The sequence below is a fragment of the Fusarium proliferatum genome, assembly GCF_900067095.1.
Source record: "Fusarium proliferatum ET1 genome assembly, contig: FPRO_scaffold006, whole genome shotgun sequence".
NCBI classification, from domain to species: Eukaryota; Fungi; Ascomycota; class Sordariomycetes; order Hypocreales; family Nectriaceae; genus Fusarium; species Fusarium proliferatum.
Window position 1 is genome coordinate 1,123,937 of NW_022194795.1, and position 16,474 is coordinate 1,140,410.

A 16,474-nucleotide genomic window follows, 5' to 3' on the forward strand; every position below is an offset into this window, starting at 1 on the left:
ATTCCCAATATAATATAAAACGGTTAAACATTTCACCTTCAGACCCTTATTGACGTAGGCCTTCTTCCTTATCGTGTAGCTTACAACAGAAGCGAAAGAGGAACAAGCGATGTTCACTCTGAGGCAGAAGGGCTGTCAAAGAAGGACACAGCATCACATAAAACCAAACTGGGCTATTCCTCAGGTTAGAAGTCTTTGTGGAGATAACTACAGTAAGTACTTGTATTTGAGTGTGGTTTGGAAGAATCTGAGAACTGCCTGGGCTGTTGTTCATGAGGTAGCTGCTGAATTAACAGTTACAATCACAGGCTGTGTTCGTCATCGCCAGATACTCTTAACTATCGCATCACATACCAACCCGAAATAGGAGACGTTCTGGGCCGTGAGTGTAACATGAAGTAAAGTGGCGCACCTAACGATGGCCTCTAAGCATCGCAATAACAAGAGAATGTGCATCGAAAACGGTATCAGGTCAGTTGAGCGATAGAAAGGCCTGCCGTCTTCCTATCGTCACTCCTTAGCTACCAGTCCAAGTAAAACTTGATCAACAAGGAAGAGTTGAGTCTGTCAAGATGGTCCCCCAAAGACGTCTATGAGGCTGTATTTTCTTGAGAATGAAGGTCCTCTGAAGAGGGAGGGGGGGGGCACATATGCAGAAGATCTCGGACTGGAACTTGGAAAACCTTGTTTGTCGTGGATATTTTGAGCGAAGGGAACTGCTGAGGGAGGCACGTCAATCAGTGAGTCACCTTGTGTGAGGTCGGGTACATGTCGTGGCTTTGATTCTTTGGGTTCTCTAATTGCAAAGAGCAATTACACGCGGAAGCTTGCTGAGGCTGCAACCGTATCTGTATGTTGAAGAACCTCCAAAAGATAGTATGGAACTTCCACTCGTTGTTTACTGCTGACTCCAAGCTCAAGAATTATCTAGCACTTCACTCCTTCATCCTGTCGAGCTTGCCACCGGAGGATGAAACCAACACCGAGAAGTTATGCTGTAAAACCGTTCCTGTAGTCGCGAAATAACATGTATCAGAGTTCAATACAGACTCGTTGCAGAAATCGTCATTTTATAAGGCCGCCTGGGCTGTGAAGTATCAAGCATCCTGCTGGGTTGGCAACTGGCGGCAGCTGGCAAGTGTCTGAGTCTTGCGACAGCCCCTCGATCAGTGTTCATTGTTAATTCTCGATGAATAGGTAGACGGATCGATTCCACAATGGTATTTTTATTTCTATTGTTGCAAGCTCATCGACATCAACGACTGATCACTGTGCATAAATATCTGGGCTCACTAGGTATTTAAGGTACTCGCCGCAACGTGCATCCTCGTGGATCTTGAAACAACTTTCTCTCACTTGAGCACTCGAGTCATTTCGTCAGAGTGAGTTCTCTCTCATCCATAAGTTTATTTCAACCCCCTTCCACTGCCAATATCGGCTTCAGGTCGCCGAGGGAACGCATCATGCCCACAGCCACTTCCGCACCTGAGGAACCCAAGGCGTCTGAGTCTCGACCCATGAGCCGTCTTGAAATAGGCCTCATCGTGGGAGTCAGTGCTCTCTTCATCACCTTGATCTTTTTCATCTTTCTCATCCGAGCCCTGGACCAACGCCGTCGCAAAAAGGTGCTGAGGAGAATGGCCGAGGATGCCAGAAACCGTACTCCCGAAGAGGAGATGTTGCGCCGCCGGCTGGCATGGCTTCAAGTTGAGCGTGAGTCAAAGTATGGCATGATACAAGAGAAGGCTGCTGATGAACATGTCGACAGGCATCATGCAAAGCCTGCGCTGCGTATGGGTGGATAAAGACAACAACGCAACCGATCCACCCCCCGAAGTCCTTGAATTTCACCGGCGCAAGGGCCGTATCCCGTGCCAGAAGCCGCACATGCCGCAGTCGGAGCCACTGTCCAAGGAAGCGAACTAGTATACATGCATGTCTGATGCCAGTCGATTCAAACCTGTATCATCCATCCACCGCAAAAATTCGAACGTGGCAAAGCATTCGAGATGTGACAAGACATGGATATGGATTGCGAAACGGGCGTAGACTAGGTAACTAGTTGATTGCAACCGACGTGGCATCGAACGTGCACATAAAGATGTTGCCCTCGAATGAAGAAGGATTTGGTTGCTTGCAGGACAGTGCAGGGTTATTATATCAAGGCAAGGTCGCGGCTATGTACAACTGCACGCTATACGGATGCTTACTTGCAGGGAGGTAATGACATGGAACGGACGGGTAGACTACCTTAGCTATCAGTCAGCCCAGGGCTAGGTTCCACAGTGATGATCGACAATGCATAGATATTCCGAGGCAGTATCCATTTTGGAAGGGAAGCATTCAGGTTGTGTCAGCCAGTTATGAGCCTTTGCATAATATGTCACTCTCTTACTACCTTATCCCAAATGAAGGAAACCGTGTATGACTACCTTATTTGCTGAAAACACCCAGTTACCCGCTAAACAAAACAGAAACGCTTGATTTTATACCAACTATAGGTATGCGTACCTAGGTACTAACTGGATACCTAAGTACCTAGGTACCTACCTCCATGGCGCGTCATCTTCAGTCACGTGATCACCTGTCAAGAAAGCTCCAGCAGCTAACCCACAAGCCTTCCAACCGCCACATTCCGCGTTTCAAGCCAATTCCTTCTACTTCAACACGCGATATCAAACATCATTTTGAGCTGAGGCCGACTTTGCCCTTGGCACCCTAATGGCTTCGCGATCGCCATCTCGCGGCCGTTACAGGTCGCGCACGCGCTCACCCGCTGCACGCTCTGAACGTTCTCGTTCACCCCAGCGCCGCCATCATCACGACTCGCGCTCACCCGCCCGCTCCACATCACCCCAGCGTCGTAATGGCCGTTACAGATCTCGCAGCCGCACTCGGAGTCGTAGCAACAGCCGGAGTCGAAGCCGTAGTCGTAGCTGGAGCCGCGGGGCTCGCGATCGCAACGGCAGAGATAGGAGTGCTTCCCCAGCCGCCAAGAGCACAAAGGTACGTCTTGGACAGTTATGGACGGGTTGCGGAAACTGACTTAGTATGCCTAGATTGTTGTAGAGCGACTTTCCAAGAACATCAATGAACAGCATCTTTATGAGATCTTTGGGCAGTTTGGACGCATCAAGGACCTTGATCTTCCCATAAACAGAACCTGTAAGATGACCGCCTCTCATTTATCTCGGACATCAGCTAAAAACAGTTAAAGTTGGAACAAATCGGGGCACAGCATACATACTTTACGACTACGAGGACGATGCCGAGGCCGCGATAGCCCACATGCATGAAGCTCAGGTGGATGGATCCGCGATCAATGTGTCCATAGTGCTTCCCCGTCGCAAACTTTCTCCTGCGCCTCCAACAGCTCGGCGTGGAGCCAACATTGATCCTAGAGTTCCGTTTGCGGGAGCACGTGGGGGGCCCCCTGGTGCAGGCATGGGAGGAAATAACGGCATGGGTGGTGGTGTTGGAGGTGGAGGTCGCCGTCGAGCGTCTCCAGGAAGTCGGTACGGACCCAGGTCTGATGTGTATCGTCCAGGATCGCGTTCGCCTTCCAGATCGTCGGCTGGCCCCCCTCCTTCCCGTGGCGGTGGTGGAAGCCGATACCGCAGTCGATCCAACAACTCCTTTTCATCTAGATCGCGCTCGAGATCTCCAGGTCCCCGGCGAAAAGCAACCGGCCGCCACGATGATCACGAGACAAGACGACGCGGGAGCATTGATAGTCGCGAAGGTCGAAGTCGATCTCGAGGACGCGGACCAAAATGATTCAAAAGCTCTTCAGGTGTAATTAATTTGCTTCGATTGGCGTCACGAGAGGATAGGGAAAAAGGAACAGAATAAACAACGGCCCCAGGTTTTAATTAGCTCTCGGAAACAAGTTAGTCACTTGTATCTGTCTCCCGTCTGGCAAACTGACATCTGACCAGGTGAAGATGTACGTTAGTTATGTTCGGCAACGAGGACCCTCAAGAATCCCGCCTATCAACTTTTTGGATCACACCCAGGTTCGCTCCGTTCTGTTACGGCCAATCACTCGCCCATTATCCGAATTGTCTATCAATGTCCCAGTTCAATTCATGTACGTGATCTCGTTTTGGTTTCGGCGTTTCAGGACAATTGCCGCAGACGGGGCCAGCAAGGATTGCCCCCGATGCCTTCCCATGGATATGCACATAAGTCACAGATTTCGGAGCTGGGAAGTTGAGGATAGACTTTGAGTGCTACTGGTACAGCCACTAGTTTCGAACGTATATCGACCATTCAGGGACCAGTCACTGGTCACTGGATCCCATCTACCATTTGTCACGATTCGCACCTCTCCCCGCTCGGCTAAGGGGACCTGGTGTGGGGATATAAGAGACCCCATGCTTAGTAGACGAAGTCTTGGCGCAACGCGACCCTTCGCGATAGTCTGATCCAACCAACACTCCCTTATGCACCGAAGCACGGCAACAGTGGGATGGTTTGAGTAACACCGCCCATAAGCAACACGGGCTATCGAGCCAAGACAGTCTGATACCAGGCCGGGGTTTTAGTCTTGCCCTCAGCATCCTTCACCCACAACTGTGGCTTCTCCTATAGGGCTGAGGAGAGGCGGATCCTACGACGCCGCTCTTGCAAGCAAGATCCATGAATCGTGAGCGACTAGGGTATTATTTGGTCTTGAGCTTGGCTCGGGTCACGGTTTCAAGAGGGGCCGCTGTCAGACTGCACCACTCGCCATACGACTGTCTGTCATGCCCTCCTGCGCAGCCAAGTCGTGGCTTACAGCTGTCAAAGCGAGCTCGGTTTAAACATGCACCGAACATATAGAGTGCAAATGTTTGACACATAGCAGATCTGACACCACCAAGGGTGTCTTGACAGGCATGATGTTCACATTTTCTCTCACACCATGCATATCGGTAAAGTACTGGATAAGCTGTGCGTCACAGCGGTGACATCGCATCTAGGGTACAGTACACACCCCCTTGCGGGTTTTGTGACGAGATCCCATTCTGCACTGGCGTAAATCGAGGCCGTGGTAGCTTTAGGCACAGCCGCACATCGCATCACTCTCGGCGGCTATACATACTAGCATCGTGTATTCACCGTCAAGAGCATATCATACCTAGCATGTGATCCACTTGCATGGCGCCAATTACGAGATCCCGGGGCAGGGTACGGGTAAAGGCGCTGCCGGCTAGTCAAGCCAGGAGATTTTTCCCTAATCAGCTGGAAGCCTATAAAGGCAAGATTCTGAGGCCCGATAGACAACGCCTCGGCTTTTGCTGGGGTGTCGAGCCCCCTTTCTCATATTACTGCTTTAAGAGTCTTGCATATTCAGCATGGTACGACAGAGAAGGTGGTGTGTGGCGCATAGTGTCTGTTTCGAGTACCATGGCAAGAGCCTGGAGAGCCTGGTAGACGGACAGCTGCCATAGGTCCGTATTCGAGTTTGGCAGCTGTCTCTGACATGGGTGCCGTGCGCGTTGCAGGGTTCAAGTCGGTTGTGCTACCGAGGACTTGTGGTCCGGCTGCGTTTTCTGTGTGATCACTCAGGTAATCTTTGCCTTTGAGGTCCCCTCGGCAGCCAAATTGGGACCCCACCGATCTCTTTAGGATGCTAGGTGTTCCTTTTGAGTTGACGTTATCATACATGGGAAGCCGGTTTCAGCTTGTATGAACCACGGCAGGTATATTGAGCCCAGAGCCTAAGAACGGCTTTACGCACATCATCAATGCTCTGGCATGCCTTCTTGGGTCTCTTTGTTGTTTCCCTAACCCCCGGGTGTTTGCCTACGGGCACCTACCGCCTCGACCCTGCTATGAGGGGCATTCTCTAGAAATATGAATAAATGGCTATTGCTATGGATTCTGGTTGAGGCTCAAATCGCCGATGAGAATATCGGTGGCTGTGCCATGGTCATAACGGTACTTATTTAGCGCATACTGAAATACCTACTTGCCTTCCCTACTCGGTCCCCAGGCCCTGGGGCTGGCTGGACCTACTCAGATACGTGGACTCTGCTCATCTGGGCAACATGTTCGCCGTGCAATCCAATCCCCCTCACTGGTTTGACCACCTGATGGGCTCGGCACGAACGATGTGTTGCTGTGAGGCACGATGCTGGATACGACAATGATGATCCTTTGAGAAACAGCGAGAAAGCCACCGGGTTTTAAGGCCTGATCCTGGGGCGCGGGTGCGGGTCTAGATGCCGTCGACTACACCTTGCGCAGCTGATCGTGTAGGTCAACGTGGGTATCTATCGTGAACCACCTTACACATTGATCTGACGAGCATACTACCCACCTGGTCAAGGTCGATGATGTGCCATGTCGTCCAAGGGCGAAACGTGAGCCTCGTTAAGAGGATCGGTGTCGCACCGACTATCTGGAGATACTGGGGTGGCAGTAATGTCGAAGAATAGTATAACATAAACCACAAGCCTAAACTAAGACTATCTATCGGATACCATTTACCACTTTGACTAGTGTCTCTGGAGGGTTAGGACCCAGTGTGTCCTCTGTTTCTCTATTTCTTGCCTTGATGCCTCTGAAGGTGCAGTCTTTTGGATTCTCTCACATGTCCATGATGCCTAGGGCTCATCCTCACCTCTATCTTGACCCTCACTTCCACACTTTGCGTGTGGCTCACTGCCCGATGTCTCTCGAATCGCAAGATCCAGACCCTCCTCCAACACCTCCAGGAGGGCCGCGTGTCCCTCCTCCTCAGCCAGACCCGCCGCCGTCTCCTCCTCATACATGGGAACTGTTCTGACCTTTTGGCGTTTCTACTAGCAATCTTTGTTGCCTTGTGCCAGATTTCCTTTGTCGATCAAGCCTCTTTCCGCTCTCTTGGAGTGACAAGGGTTCTGCTTTTCTCGAAGCCGAGATCGACCTCCAAGAAGAAGAGACCCCTGTTCCGCGTTCCGCCACCTGGGGTTCATGTCTTTGGGATCGACCCCTTGTAGGACAGTTGAAAGAGAGTACAAGAGGCAGGAGAGGAGTTTATGCCAAGCATCATGTCACTTATCATACAGCACCATGCCCGAAGTCTCATGCTTCTTCGCATCACATCTCGTGGGGCGATCATACCAGGATTCAACATATGGCCCGAAACAAGACTTTGGACCGAACAGGCGGGAAGTACGGGAGTGATGGATAAGCCACGGACTGGCAGCGTTTATGGTGTGGGTTGCGAGATGTGCATTATTCCAGATGGGGGGGAGAGTGGGAGAGTGGGAGTGGAAGTTTTGCCTGAGACGGACGGACAGCCCAGTCCGTTACAGTATGGTATGGTACATTACGGTACGGTACAACACAATACGGTCCGGTCCGGTGCATTACGGAGCGTAAGGTATAGGTTACGGACGCACGCAGGCCCTGAAGGACTCTGCCAGAAGTGATACGGAGGGCTGACTGGGGTGTTGGTTTGTGGGGGGATGCGTTGACTTTCGGATGAATCTGGCAGAGCAGCAATCCAATGATGCGGCTTGGCGCATGAGCGACACACAGAGAGAGGCCGGCATGTCACTCTTTTGCTTTTGAGGCCTCTGCCATATTATACCAATTATGAACGAAGAGTCGTCGACTCAGCACGCGAGCGAGCGTGCTGCTCTTTCTGGTGGGGGGTGATAGGTTCTGGCTCTGAGCCTGATTCCGATTCCGATTCCGTATCCATTCATAGTGGGCAACTGCACTGATTCATGATCCTTTCCACCTCCTGGCTCTCTTTGGTTGAAACCGTTTCCATGGTCGCCGAACTAAGCTTGTTAGTCGAGCAAGGCGAGGCAGGGCAGGGCAGGGCAAGGTATCTTAGTCAATTAGTTTAGTCGCTGAGCGGTACATTACAGCGGCAGACGTATAGCGGGTCTATCGCATTTATTTATCCCGTCTTGACTTTTCATGCATGGCCTGTCGTCTGTGTATTCGGCGTATCTCAATCTTGCCTCCTGTAATCCTGTAATTGTGGATTTATCCCGTGCTTGGATGTTTGTGATAACGAATGACTCAGTTGCCAAGGAATGGATACTGGTTACGAAACATTTATCTAGTTTACGCGGTCTGAACTTGTTTTTCTCTCTCCTCTTCTGATCTACGGATTTCTTCTTCCTGTATGTATCTCCGGGGTGATTGAGTAAGTCGCCGTCGCCTCAATGATACCTAAATAGCATGATACAGCCAAGACTTTATCCACCTACTAACTTACTTACACCTGTGCTAGCTCAGCCCGCTTCACTTACAGGCAAAGATACATACATGCGATAACCCTGTCAATCCAACGCACCGCCCGTTCTATTCCCCCTAGTTACAGATTCTCGGGCTTTGCCTATTAAGGTTGTCGGCCGAGACACCGACAGGCTTTTCCACTTCTAAATTCTACTGTACCCCACGAACCAGGTGAGCAATCCTGGCCGGGTTGCTTTTGCCACGGACTTGAGATGCTTACCCTAGACCCCACAGCGGCATCTTCCGTGCGCTAGGACAATCTCGCTGTTCTGTTGTACCAAAAACTTGTATTTTGTATACTGAATATGGCAAGTCGTGGTGCCACGTACTTAGTACTGACCGGAGGACAAGGGTTATCTTTGTGGCAGTCATACATAATTGCATACATAACATCCGCGGCCTTGAACGGATCGAGATCTCTCCGTGTATCGATAGGAGACTAAGAAAAAAACTTCACCAATCACTTTACACGCCTAGAGGATAACGATATCCATTCAAGTTAAAAACCTCATCCGAACGATAGAACAAAGACTAATGATCCATGTCGTCAGAAGACTTGACTGACGCGGAGTTGATGAGAAGTCCGGACGACAAGTGCCATGCCTGTTTCGCCAAGAAGTTCGATCCACGTTGATCAAACACTGCTTGACTAAGAGCAAGATCTGTGGAACCTCGGGGAACATACTGGCAAAAAGGAGGATGCTTGGTTCCGTTAACGACTGTTGGGGTAATTATTGATCGAAAGATAGAGAGATCTAAACTTCTGCAAAGCCAACCGACCTAGCACGCCAAAGCTCAAGAAAGCTCACGCAGAACAAAGAGACCAGAAGAACACCAACTCTTACTACAAGAGCGCCATCCCCGCACCTATACCCACGATACCCAGTGCAGCGCGGGCAACATGTGCTGTGGCCCGAGGAGCAGCCACTCCCCTGCTTGACCTTGTGGTGAACCACGGCGTTGCCACAGCGTTGTTCTCAGCATCATCTGCCGGTGTAGGTGTTGGCGTGTTTGTCACTGGACAACTCGCGGTACAAGGGATATCCGAGTCGAAGACATCGTCAACGCCAGCAGACTTGAACACGGGATTCTGAAGCCAGAGACTAGGATTAGGAACCGCATCGGCCTCCTTTGGGTTATTGACATTGGAGATGATGTGAAGTATACCATTGGAAATGAGAAGGTCAGTCGTGATGATCTTGGCCGAGTTGACGAACTTCTCATTGCCAATTTGGCGGACGTGGACCTCCTCACCAGTCAATGTGGTAAGAGATGTGGCATTGTCGAGGTCAGTCGAGACAAGGACCTTGCCAGGTATAATGTGGTATCCCATGACACCCGCTAACTCCTTGGTTGACATGCCACTGAGTGCACTGCCAACCATCTCCATGGCCTGATCTCTTGGAGCAAAGACAGTGATGTCCTGACGACCAGCAAGATCAGGCATGAGGCCAGCTCTGAAGAGTCCCCCAAGAAACGAGTCAACCTTACTTGCCATGAGGACCTGACGAATTCCAGAGGGCGGAATCAACAGACTGTCAACAATCTGGATGAGTCCACCTTGAAATTTAATATCGTAGTTGATGACCGTAGCTCGATTACCCAGCCGGGTACTGAAGATAACATCATCAGGTTGTTTGTTGATAAGGATGTTCTGACCAGCAGTGACGTTGCTCCATTTAGGATTGAGAAGAAGTGTAGGCTTGACGTATGCAGGCCCCTCCTTCAGCTTCATCGTGCTTATAGTACCCTGCAGAATGTGGTACTGAAGGAGCGGAACAGTGACCTTGGCATCGTTCGGGTCCCACATATTGGAGAGAGGAGAATAAGGGATTTGGTTGAAAGCATCATTGGAAGGAGCAACAATCTAAGAAACATTAGAAATTAGTCGCTGCCCCTAGGCTAGGAAGATCAGATCCAACTTACCGTGACACCCTCATAGCTGGGAAGCTGCAACAGGACATCGGGGAATTTCTGAAAGAGTTAGATAACAGTCTTCGGCTCACAAACTAACATATTTCATACCTGGATCAATTTGTAGTATGTTGAGAGCTTGGGGTGCCTTGACAAAACACTGCCCAGGTCCATGGGCAGAGCCTCAGTGGCATCATCAGCAACTGCCAGTGACACAAGACTGGCAACGCCAGCAAATACTCTAGACAGACGCATTGTGTATCTGTTTATTAGAAAAGAAAAATGACAAAACTGACGAGGCAAGCTTGTAATGGTAGAAAGGCTGCCTATAGACTAACTGGTCTACACCTTGCAGTCTCCGGTGCAAAAGTTAAGAAAAAGAAAAGTTCAGTGAATCTGTTTCAAATAAATGAGTGAAATGTGAAATAGGGAGCGTGGTCAACACGGTAAAGGAGCGAAGTCCATCCAGGAACGATGGGAAGAAATGCAGAAGCCCGGAACCGAAAAAACGGTCATTTGACAAGGCTTAATAGGTCTCTCTGAGAGGCGAAGCCGTGACATCCTGTACGGATATCCCGCCAGTCATAGGAATTTTGGAAGCTAATTAGAGCCGTGTCACGCTTATGGTGAGGGACGCTACTGTTAGCCTCATCAAGAGAGCTTCCAGAACTCGAGCGCCTCACGAGTGACACCCAAAATATCGCCAAGCCTCTGCCATTGCTATGCGGTACGGTACGGTACTTGGAAGTCTGGGAGTGTTGTAGCTTCTGTCAGATCTGCGGGAATGCCGAAATCCGACCCCTGGACCCTGCTAAGAACCCTGCATTGCAAGGATGTCGTTAGTGGCCCAGATCTCCGGATTGGGACTGACAACCAGGAACGAGCCACCACTTCATCCAATAACATGAACTCTTGCTCACTTGAACATGATCAGATATCATACAAAGTATAGTCCTTGCAGATATTCCGAGTTCATCTATTGGGCTAAGGAACATGCGTATTTTTGGCCAGCGCATCCCGAGTAGCTATCAACCTATGCACCTTGGCATTGTTGCATCTTGTATTCCAAGAATTTCTTGGCCTGTGTGACAGCATACAACCCTCGTGGGGCTTATTGTAATGCTTCCTGACACTGTAGAAGAGGGGAAACCACCAGAAACAGAAAGTTGTGTGGTCATGACGAGACATGCCGTCATATAACAATGCAAGACAGCGTCATGTTGGCCTCGTGTAAGTGCCTGAGCATCCTCGGCCAGTCGGTGACTTAAAGTTTGGACCATATAGTCTTGTTAAAACTTATCCAATGCACACGTAAAGCGCCTCAAGAAGCCAGCCACTTCAACACTGTTGGCTCTGGAAGCGTCCCTAAACTCGTAGTGCCCAGCCAAGGGCGACTTGAGATTCAACTGACCATGTCCAGTTCCGAAGTTCTTCTTAGCAAGGTGGGACGGCACTTGTGGCGTTATTCTCCAGTGAAGCTATCGGTCCCGAGTATGCGGCACGGATACTGCGAGTTTTCCGCTGAAAGAGATGGAATCCGCCAGGCAGGTAATTGTCATATCATATTCATCGGTGTTTCAGCTGCCCATCACCTCGGAGTTAGAACGAAACACACACAGCTGCCGTACAGTAAGCTTGCTCGAGGTTAGTATTGATAGAGTTTACATCGAGCCGAGGTGTTAGTGCACCGGACCTAAGCATGCCTGGACATGGGTGCACCGAGTTTACTTGATGTTGGCCGACAGGGTGTGCAAGTGGAATGGGGGTTGAAGTTGCACCGGGCGTTGATCTAGACAGCAGCTCCTGATCGCCATGCATGTAGGTAGGTGGAAATAGAGTTGAGAGCTCGAGTAAGCGGGAGGGGCGGGAGGTTTGTCTCAGTCATGGCAAGTTTGCTCTCACGATCGACTTGTTTGCTGTTCTACCGTGCTCGCTGAAGCTATAACGCCAGGTCAAACGGTAAGTCGGGAAAGGCGGATGATCTATGGGTACTATTAGTTACTATTGATCAACTGAAGATATTAGCGGACGAACCAAAAGATGGCCGTCATAGACAGCCTCTGTTCAAGGAAACGGCAATGTGCTCGTACAATTGGGGTAGCAGAATCTCGCGAGATCACGCTTCGGTTCCTGCACAGGGCGGGAACTAAAACTCAAAAAGAAGTTCTATTGTTCGAGCCATCGAGATAGTGCACACTCAAATTTGGCTTAAAATTTTTGTTATCGACGGTTGCGAGAGAGGGCTCAAGATGGCGATCACCACGCTGAGAATGATGGCGATGGCGAGAAGGATGGAATGTAGTGACCATAGTTCAGTGGAGCTAATATAAGATGCCATACAGTGTTGATGATACTGCGCACAGTTTTTATCCGGCTATATCGCACAGTGTTAACTTCAAACGCACTGTACCCATACCTAAACCGATCGACTTACAATCCATCCATCCCGTTCTTAGCAACTCGTGTTTGTCTTGCCAAGCAATCAGCGGATCAGCCTCGTTCTCGATTTCTCCATCCAGCGATGGCTTCATCATGCTCAGCTTGACTGGGCTTAGCCTTTCCTCTTCTCAGTGCCACAATTCTCTATCATCCGCCAGATCTTCCCCTTGTCCAACGAACTCGATACGCGATCCTATTGTGCGATTTCTGACATGAAAGAAAATTCTGAATTTGGCTTTCTCCTTGACTAGCTATTCATTCCTTACCTTGTATTGGTTCCTGACTAGCCCCAATCACCATGGATCATGAATGTCACTGTGGTGTTGAATCTTATCACAAGACTTCTCCCTTCTAAACAAATCCAGCCTCTTCAGTTTTATTCACTCGAATCTCATTTCTCACCTGCTTGCTTGACATGAATAATCCATATCGAAAAAGTAGTTACGGCGGGCACGAAGGCCCTGGCCCGACTGACATGTCACGAAGGTCTATGGACGCCAGTGGCCCTCATGAGGCGACCTCAACAGGTTACCGCCACAGTATCGACCCTGGACGAGGTTCAGGTTCAGGTTCAGGTGGCCACGGCGGCATGTTCAGTATTCCAGAGTACTCGAGTCCTGCCTCAGAGTCTGAATCTACATCTGGCTCAGGAACTCAGATCGACGAGCGGAATCGATACTTTCACTCAAGGAGAGTGAAGTCAGGCGAGGTTGAGAAACCGTGGCTTGAAAAAACCAACCCCAAAGAAAAATGGGTGACCATCCTTCCCATTCTTGCCATCTTCCTCGGCCTCGTGGGTTCTGGCTTTCTTGTCTGGGATGGCATTCGAAGCGTAGTCAAGAACAAGTATTGTCTTGTTATGGACGAGGATTTCAGCCAAGGACTGAATCCTAACATTTGGACTAAAGAAGTCGAAGTTGGTGGCTATGGGTATGTTGAATCATGATGTCTCTTTTTCGCTCACACGGCTAACTCTCATAGAAATGGCCAATTCGAGCAGACGACAAACACAGACGAGAACGTCTATGTCGAAGATGGCAAACTCATCATCAAGGCGACTTTGCAGGATCCCAAGTTGATGCAGAAGAACAACGTCATCAACCTTCTCAAGGCCGGCACTTGCACCTCTAAAGTCTGGTCGAACTGTGTTGCCTCCACCAACTTGACTGCTGGAAATAACAGTGTGGTTCCTCCCGCTAGATCTGGTCGTATCAATACCAAGAAGGGCGCCAACATTAGGTACGGCCGCATCGAAGTCACTGCCAAGCTCCCTGAAGGTGACTGGCTCTGGCCTGCTATTTGGATGCTCCCAAGACAGAGTGTCTATGGTGCCTGGCCTAGATCTGGCGAGATCGACATCATTGAATCACGCGGAAACAACTGGACGTACAAACAGGGTGGAAACGACATTGTTTCCTCAGCGCTACACTGGGGTCCCAACTCTGCCAACGATGGCTGGTGGAAGACCAACAACAAGCGAAAGGCCCTTCACACCACCTATAGCGCTGGTTTCAACATGTTTGGCTTGGAGTGGTCTGAAAAATATCTCTTCACTTATGTCAACACCCGACTCCTCCAAGTCACATACACCAACTTCAAGAAGCCCATGTATAAACGAGGGGGTTTCCCCGATGTGGATCAGAATGGCACCAGGCTCACTGATCCATGGACTGTCTCACCTAATGTGAACGCGCCGTTCGACCAGGAGTTTTACCTCATCCTCAATGTCGCCGTGGGCGGCACAAATGGGTGGTTTGAGGATGGAAAGTCTGACAAACCATGGTACGATGCCTCGCCAACGGCTAAAAAGGACTTTTGGGACGCAAGAGAGCAGTGGTATCCAACTTGGACACAGCCACAGCTCGAAGTTAGCCGAGTACTCATGATGCAACAGTGCAATGGTAATGAGGATCTATGAAAATGAGACTAAAGCAATGAGTAGTCACCTCAGGGAGCAGGATGAGAGAGATTTAGACTGAATATATCACTTTGGGGCTAGTTTTACGGTACAATGTTTCGATTTGAGGAAGTTCCTTTGTTAATAGAGTTGATATCAAAGGAAAAGGAAGTCATGCAAGTTGCACCATACCTTCACCGTTTAACACATAATTAATATGCGTGTCTCATAACATGTCTGACTCTAGGTAATTTACGGCATCTAAACACCAAACATCAAGTGCATGGCTTCAAAAATTCCCACCTTTTTACTGCCGTTGTGCTACCTCACATTATGTATCAACAGCAGCTTTCACCACTTGGCATTCAGAAATATTTTTACGAACCCTTAAAGATCAGACTAGTAATGCAGTTCATATCTATTGACTTTATCTTAAGCGGAGCGGTACCAAGACTATTCATGCCCAACTCTTTGTATAAACTCCTGCGTAATGAATCACGAGCTACTGAGGCTACCGAGATGTTTGCTTTAGCTGCCCGCCCATAGGTAACTGATCCGTATCTGGTCTTCTGTTTTATCACAGCGTTGACTCAAGTATAGTGGACTACAACAGCGTTGAGGAATTCAGCATGCCAGGCAATACGATCAAACTTCGATAGAGACGAGTTTATGGCCACAAAGGCTAGTCGTTACCACAACACTGCCTCTTCGGCCCGTAAGATAGGAGCCACCGAGCTCTGACCTTTTGACTACTTTCTGCGTAGGCTCGTGAAGGCATCTCGTGCCAAGGCTATACGTATCCTAGTATTTGTAATGAAGTGTTGGTGGTGTTTGAACTGGGTCTGCGGAACGAGGTCTACTAACATGTCGAAGGCGGAGGCGCCGAACTTCGGGAAACGTAGAGGCGTCCTAGGCGTCCTAAGCCCACCAGTGGATTCATCGGACTAGTACAATAACGTCAAAAGTAAAAGGGTTCATGTTGGCGATCTAGGCGATGGCAGTCACAGTGACTTCCGGCTCAGTTGTAGGATACCAATCCAAATCCGGATCCAATGAACGTTGCGGTGCGCTTACGCCTGGTATTAGCTCAAGGTACCAGGGGAAGATCTGCAACTTGAGGGCTGTAACAGGTGAATCAGGTTTCAATAACGGTGGCTAATTAACCAGAGATAAATATTTTCAGGTACAGAAGAGCCATGTAACTCTACTGCACATCACGGTTTACATCAATGTTTAACGCCCATCGGTATGGGGACTCGTCGCTTATCTTCAAGATATTTACTAGATATAAGGTTGTGGGCTTTATGAGACATGGTTACAGAGCAAATAACTACTGTTAGTTTTAGTAAAGCTGAATCCCTGCAGACTCAGGCGGTGCCTAGAGTCTTGTGACTGGCTTAATAGCGAAATGAAATCCAGCATACAAGAGCCAAGGCGTTTAAGTGAAAAGAGTCTAAGGAGGAGGGTGTCGATTTTAAGCCAAATAGTCGTTCGACGTCAGAGCGAAAAGGACGGAATATGTCCATGATATGATTTTGATACTGTTTCCGCTGCCTAATGAAGTCATTATATCATCTTGACTATTCAAGTATCGGTAATTCGTTATTCAAGAACGAGGGAACCAAATATAGATTTCAAGGCTCAACACTTTAGGTCTACTCACGGCTGAGATATGATCGACAAATGAGTGAAACATGGCAAAGCATGATAATGGAAGTACGGGGGTCTGATATGTGAGCTCGGATGTGCCAAATTTCAGCACACAATAGGACTGAAAATGGAGAAGCAGTCTTCAGTGCTGTAGGAGCTCTTGGGCAGAGGATGGCTATCTTGGCAAAGTGACTCTTGTGCCAACCGTCTTTCCGCGATGGTGAGTGGTGATAACTGACAAATCGAATCTCGATCGCTGGGATGCCGCCGTGGTCTAGGCCATCTGCATTGATTGCCCTATTGATGAGCGAGAGGCCGGTTCAGGTCGGCAGCAAAAGCACTTTAACC

The 16,474-nt window shown here is 49.4% G+C and overlaps 4 protein-coding genes across 4 annotated transcripts; 3 read left to right on the forward strand and 1 right to left on the reverse strand.

Moving 5' to 3' along the window:
* Positions 1 to 1,463: 1,463 nt before the first annotated feature.
* On the forward strand, positions 1,464 to 1,926 carry FPRO_09448 (uncharacterized protein; the record flags this gene model as incomplete). The annotated part of the gene is made up of 2 exons (XM_031232842.1): positions 1,464 to 1,713; positions 1,769 to 1,926. The coding sequence occupies 2 exons, from the start codon at positions 1,464 to 1,466 to the stop codon at positions 1,924 to 1,926; spliced, it is 408 nt and encodes a 135-aa protein (XP_031082738.1).
* A 795-nt stretch (positions 1,927 to 2,721) lies between these two features.
* FPRO_09449 (uncharacterized protein) lies at positions 2,722 to 3,777 on the forward strand (the record flags this gene model as incomplete). Its single annotated transcript, XM_031232843.1, has 3 exons — positions 2,722 to 3,006; positions 3,060 to 3,165; positions 3,218 to 3,777. 3 exons carry the CDS (start codon positions 2,722 to 2,724, stop codon positions 3,775 to 3,777), a joined length of 951 nt encoding a protein of 316 aa, XP_031082739.1.
* A 5,293-nt stretch (positions 3,778 to 9,070) lies between these two features.
* On the reverse strand, positions 9,071 to 10,395 carry FPRO_09450 (uncharacterized protein; the record flags this gene model as incomplete). Its single annotated transcript, XM_031232844.1, has 3 exons — positions 9,071 to 10,093; positions 10,153 to 10,200; positions 10,252 to 10,395. The coding sequence occupies 3 exons, from the start codon at positions 10,393 to 10,395 to the stop codon at positions 9,071 to 9,073; spliced, it is 1,215 nt and encodes a 404-aa protein (XP_031082740.1).
* A 2,659-nt stretch (positions 10,396 to 13,054) lies between these two features.
* Positions 13,055 to 14,497, forward strand: FPRO_09451 (uncharacterized protein; the record flags this gene model as incomplete). Its single annotated transcript, XM_031232845.1, has 2 exons — positions 13,055 to 13,509; positions 13,561 to 14,497. The coding sequence occupies 2 exons, from the start codon at positions 13,055 to 13,057 to the stop codon at positions 14,495 to 14,497; spliced, it is 1,392 nt and encodes a 463-aa protein (XP_031082741.1).
* Between the last annotated feature and the right edge of the window lie 1,977 nt (positions 14,498 to 16,474).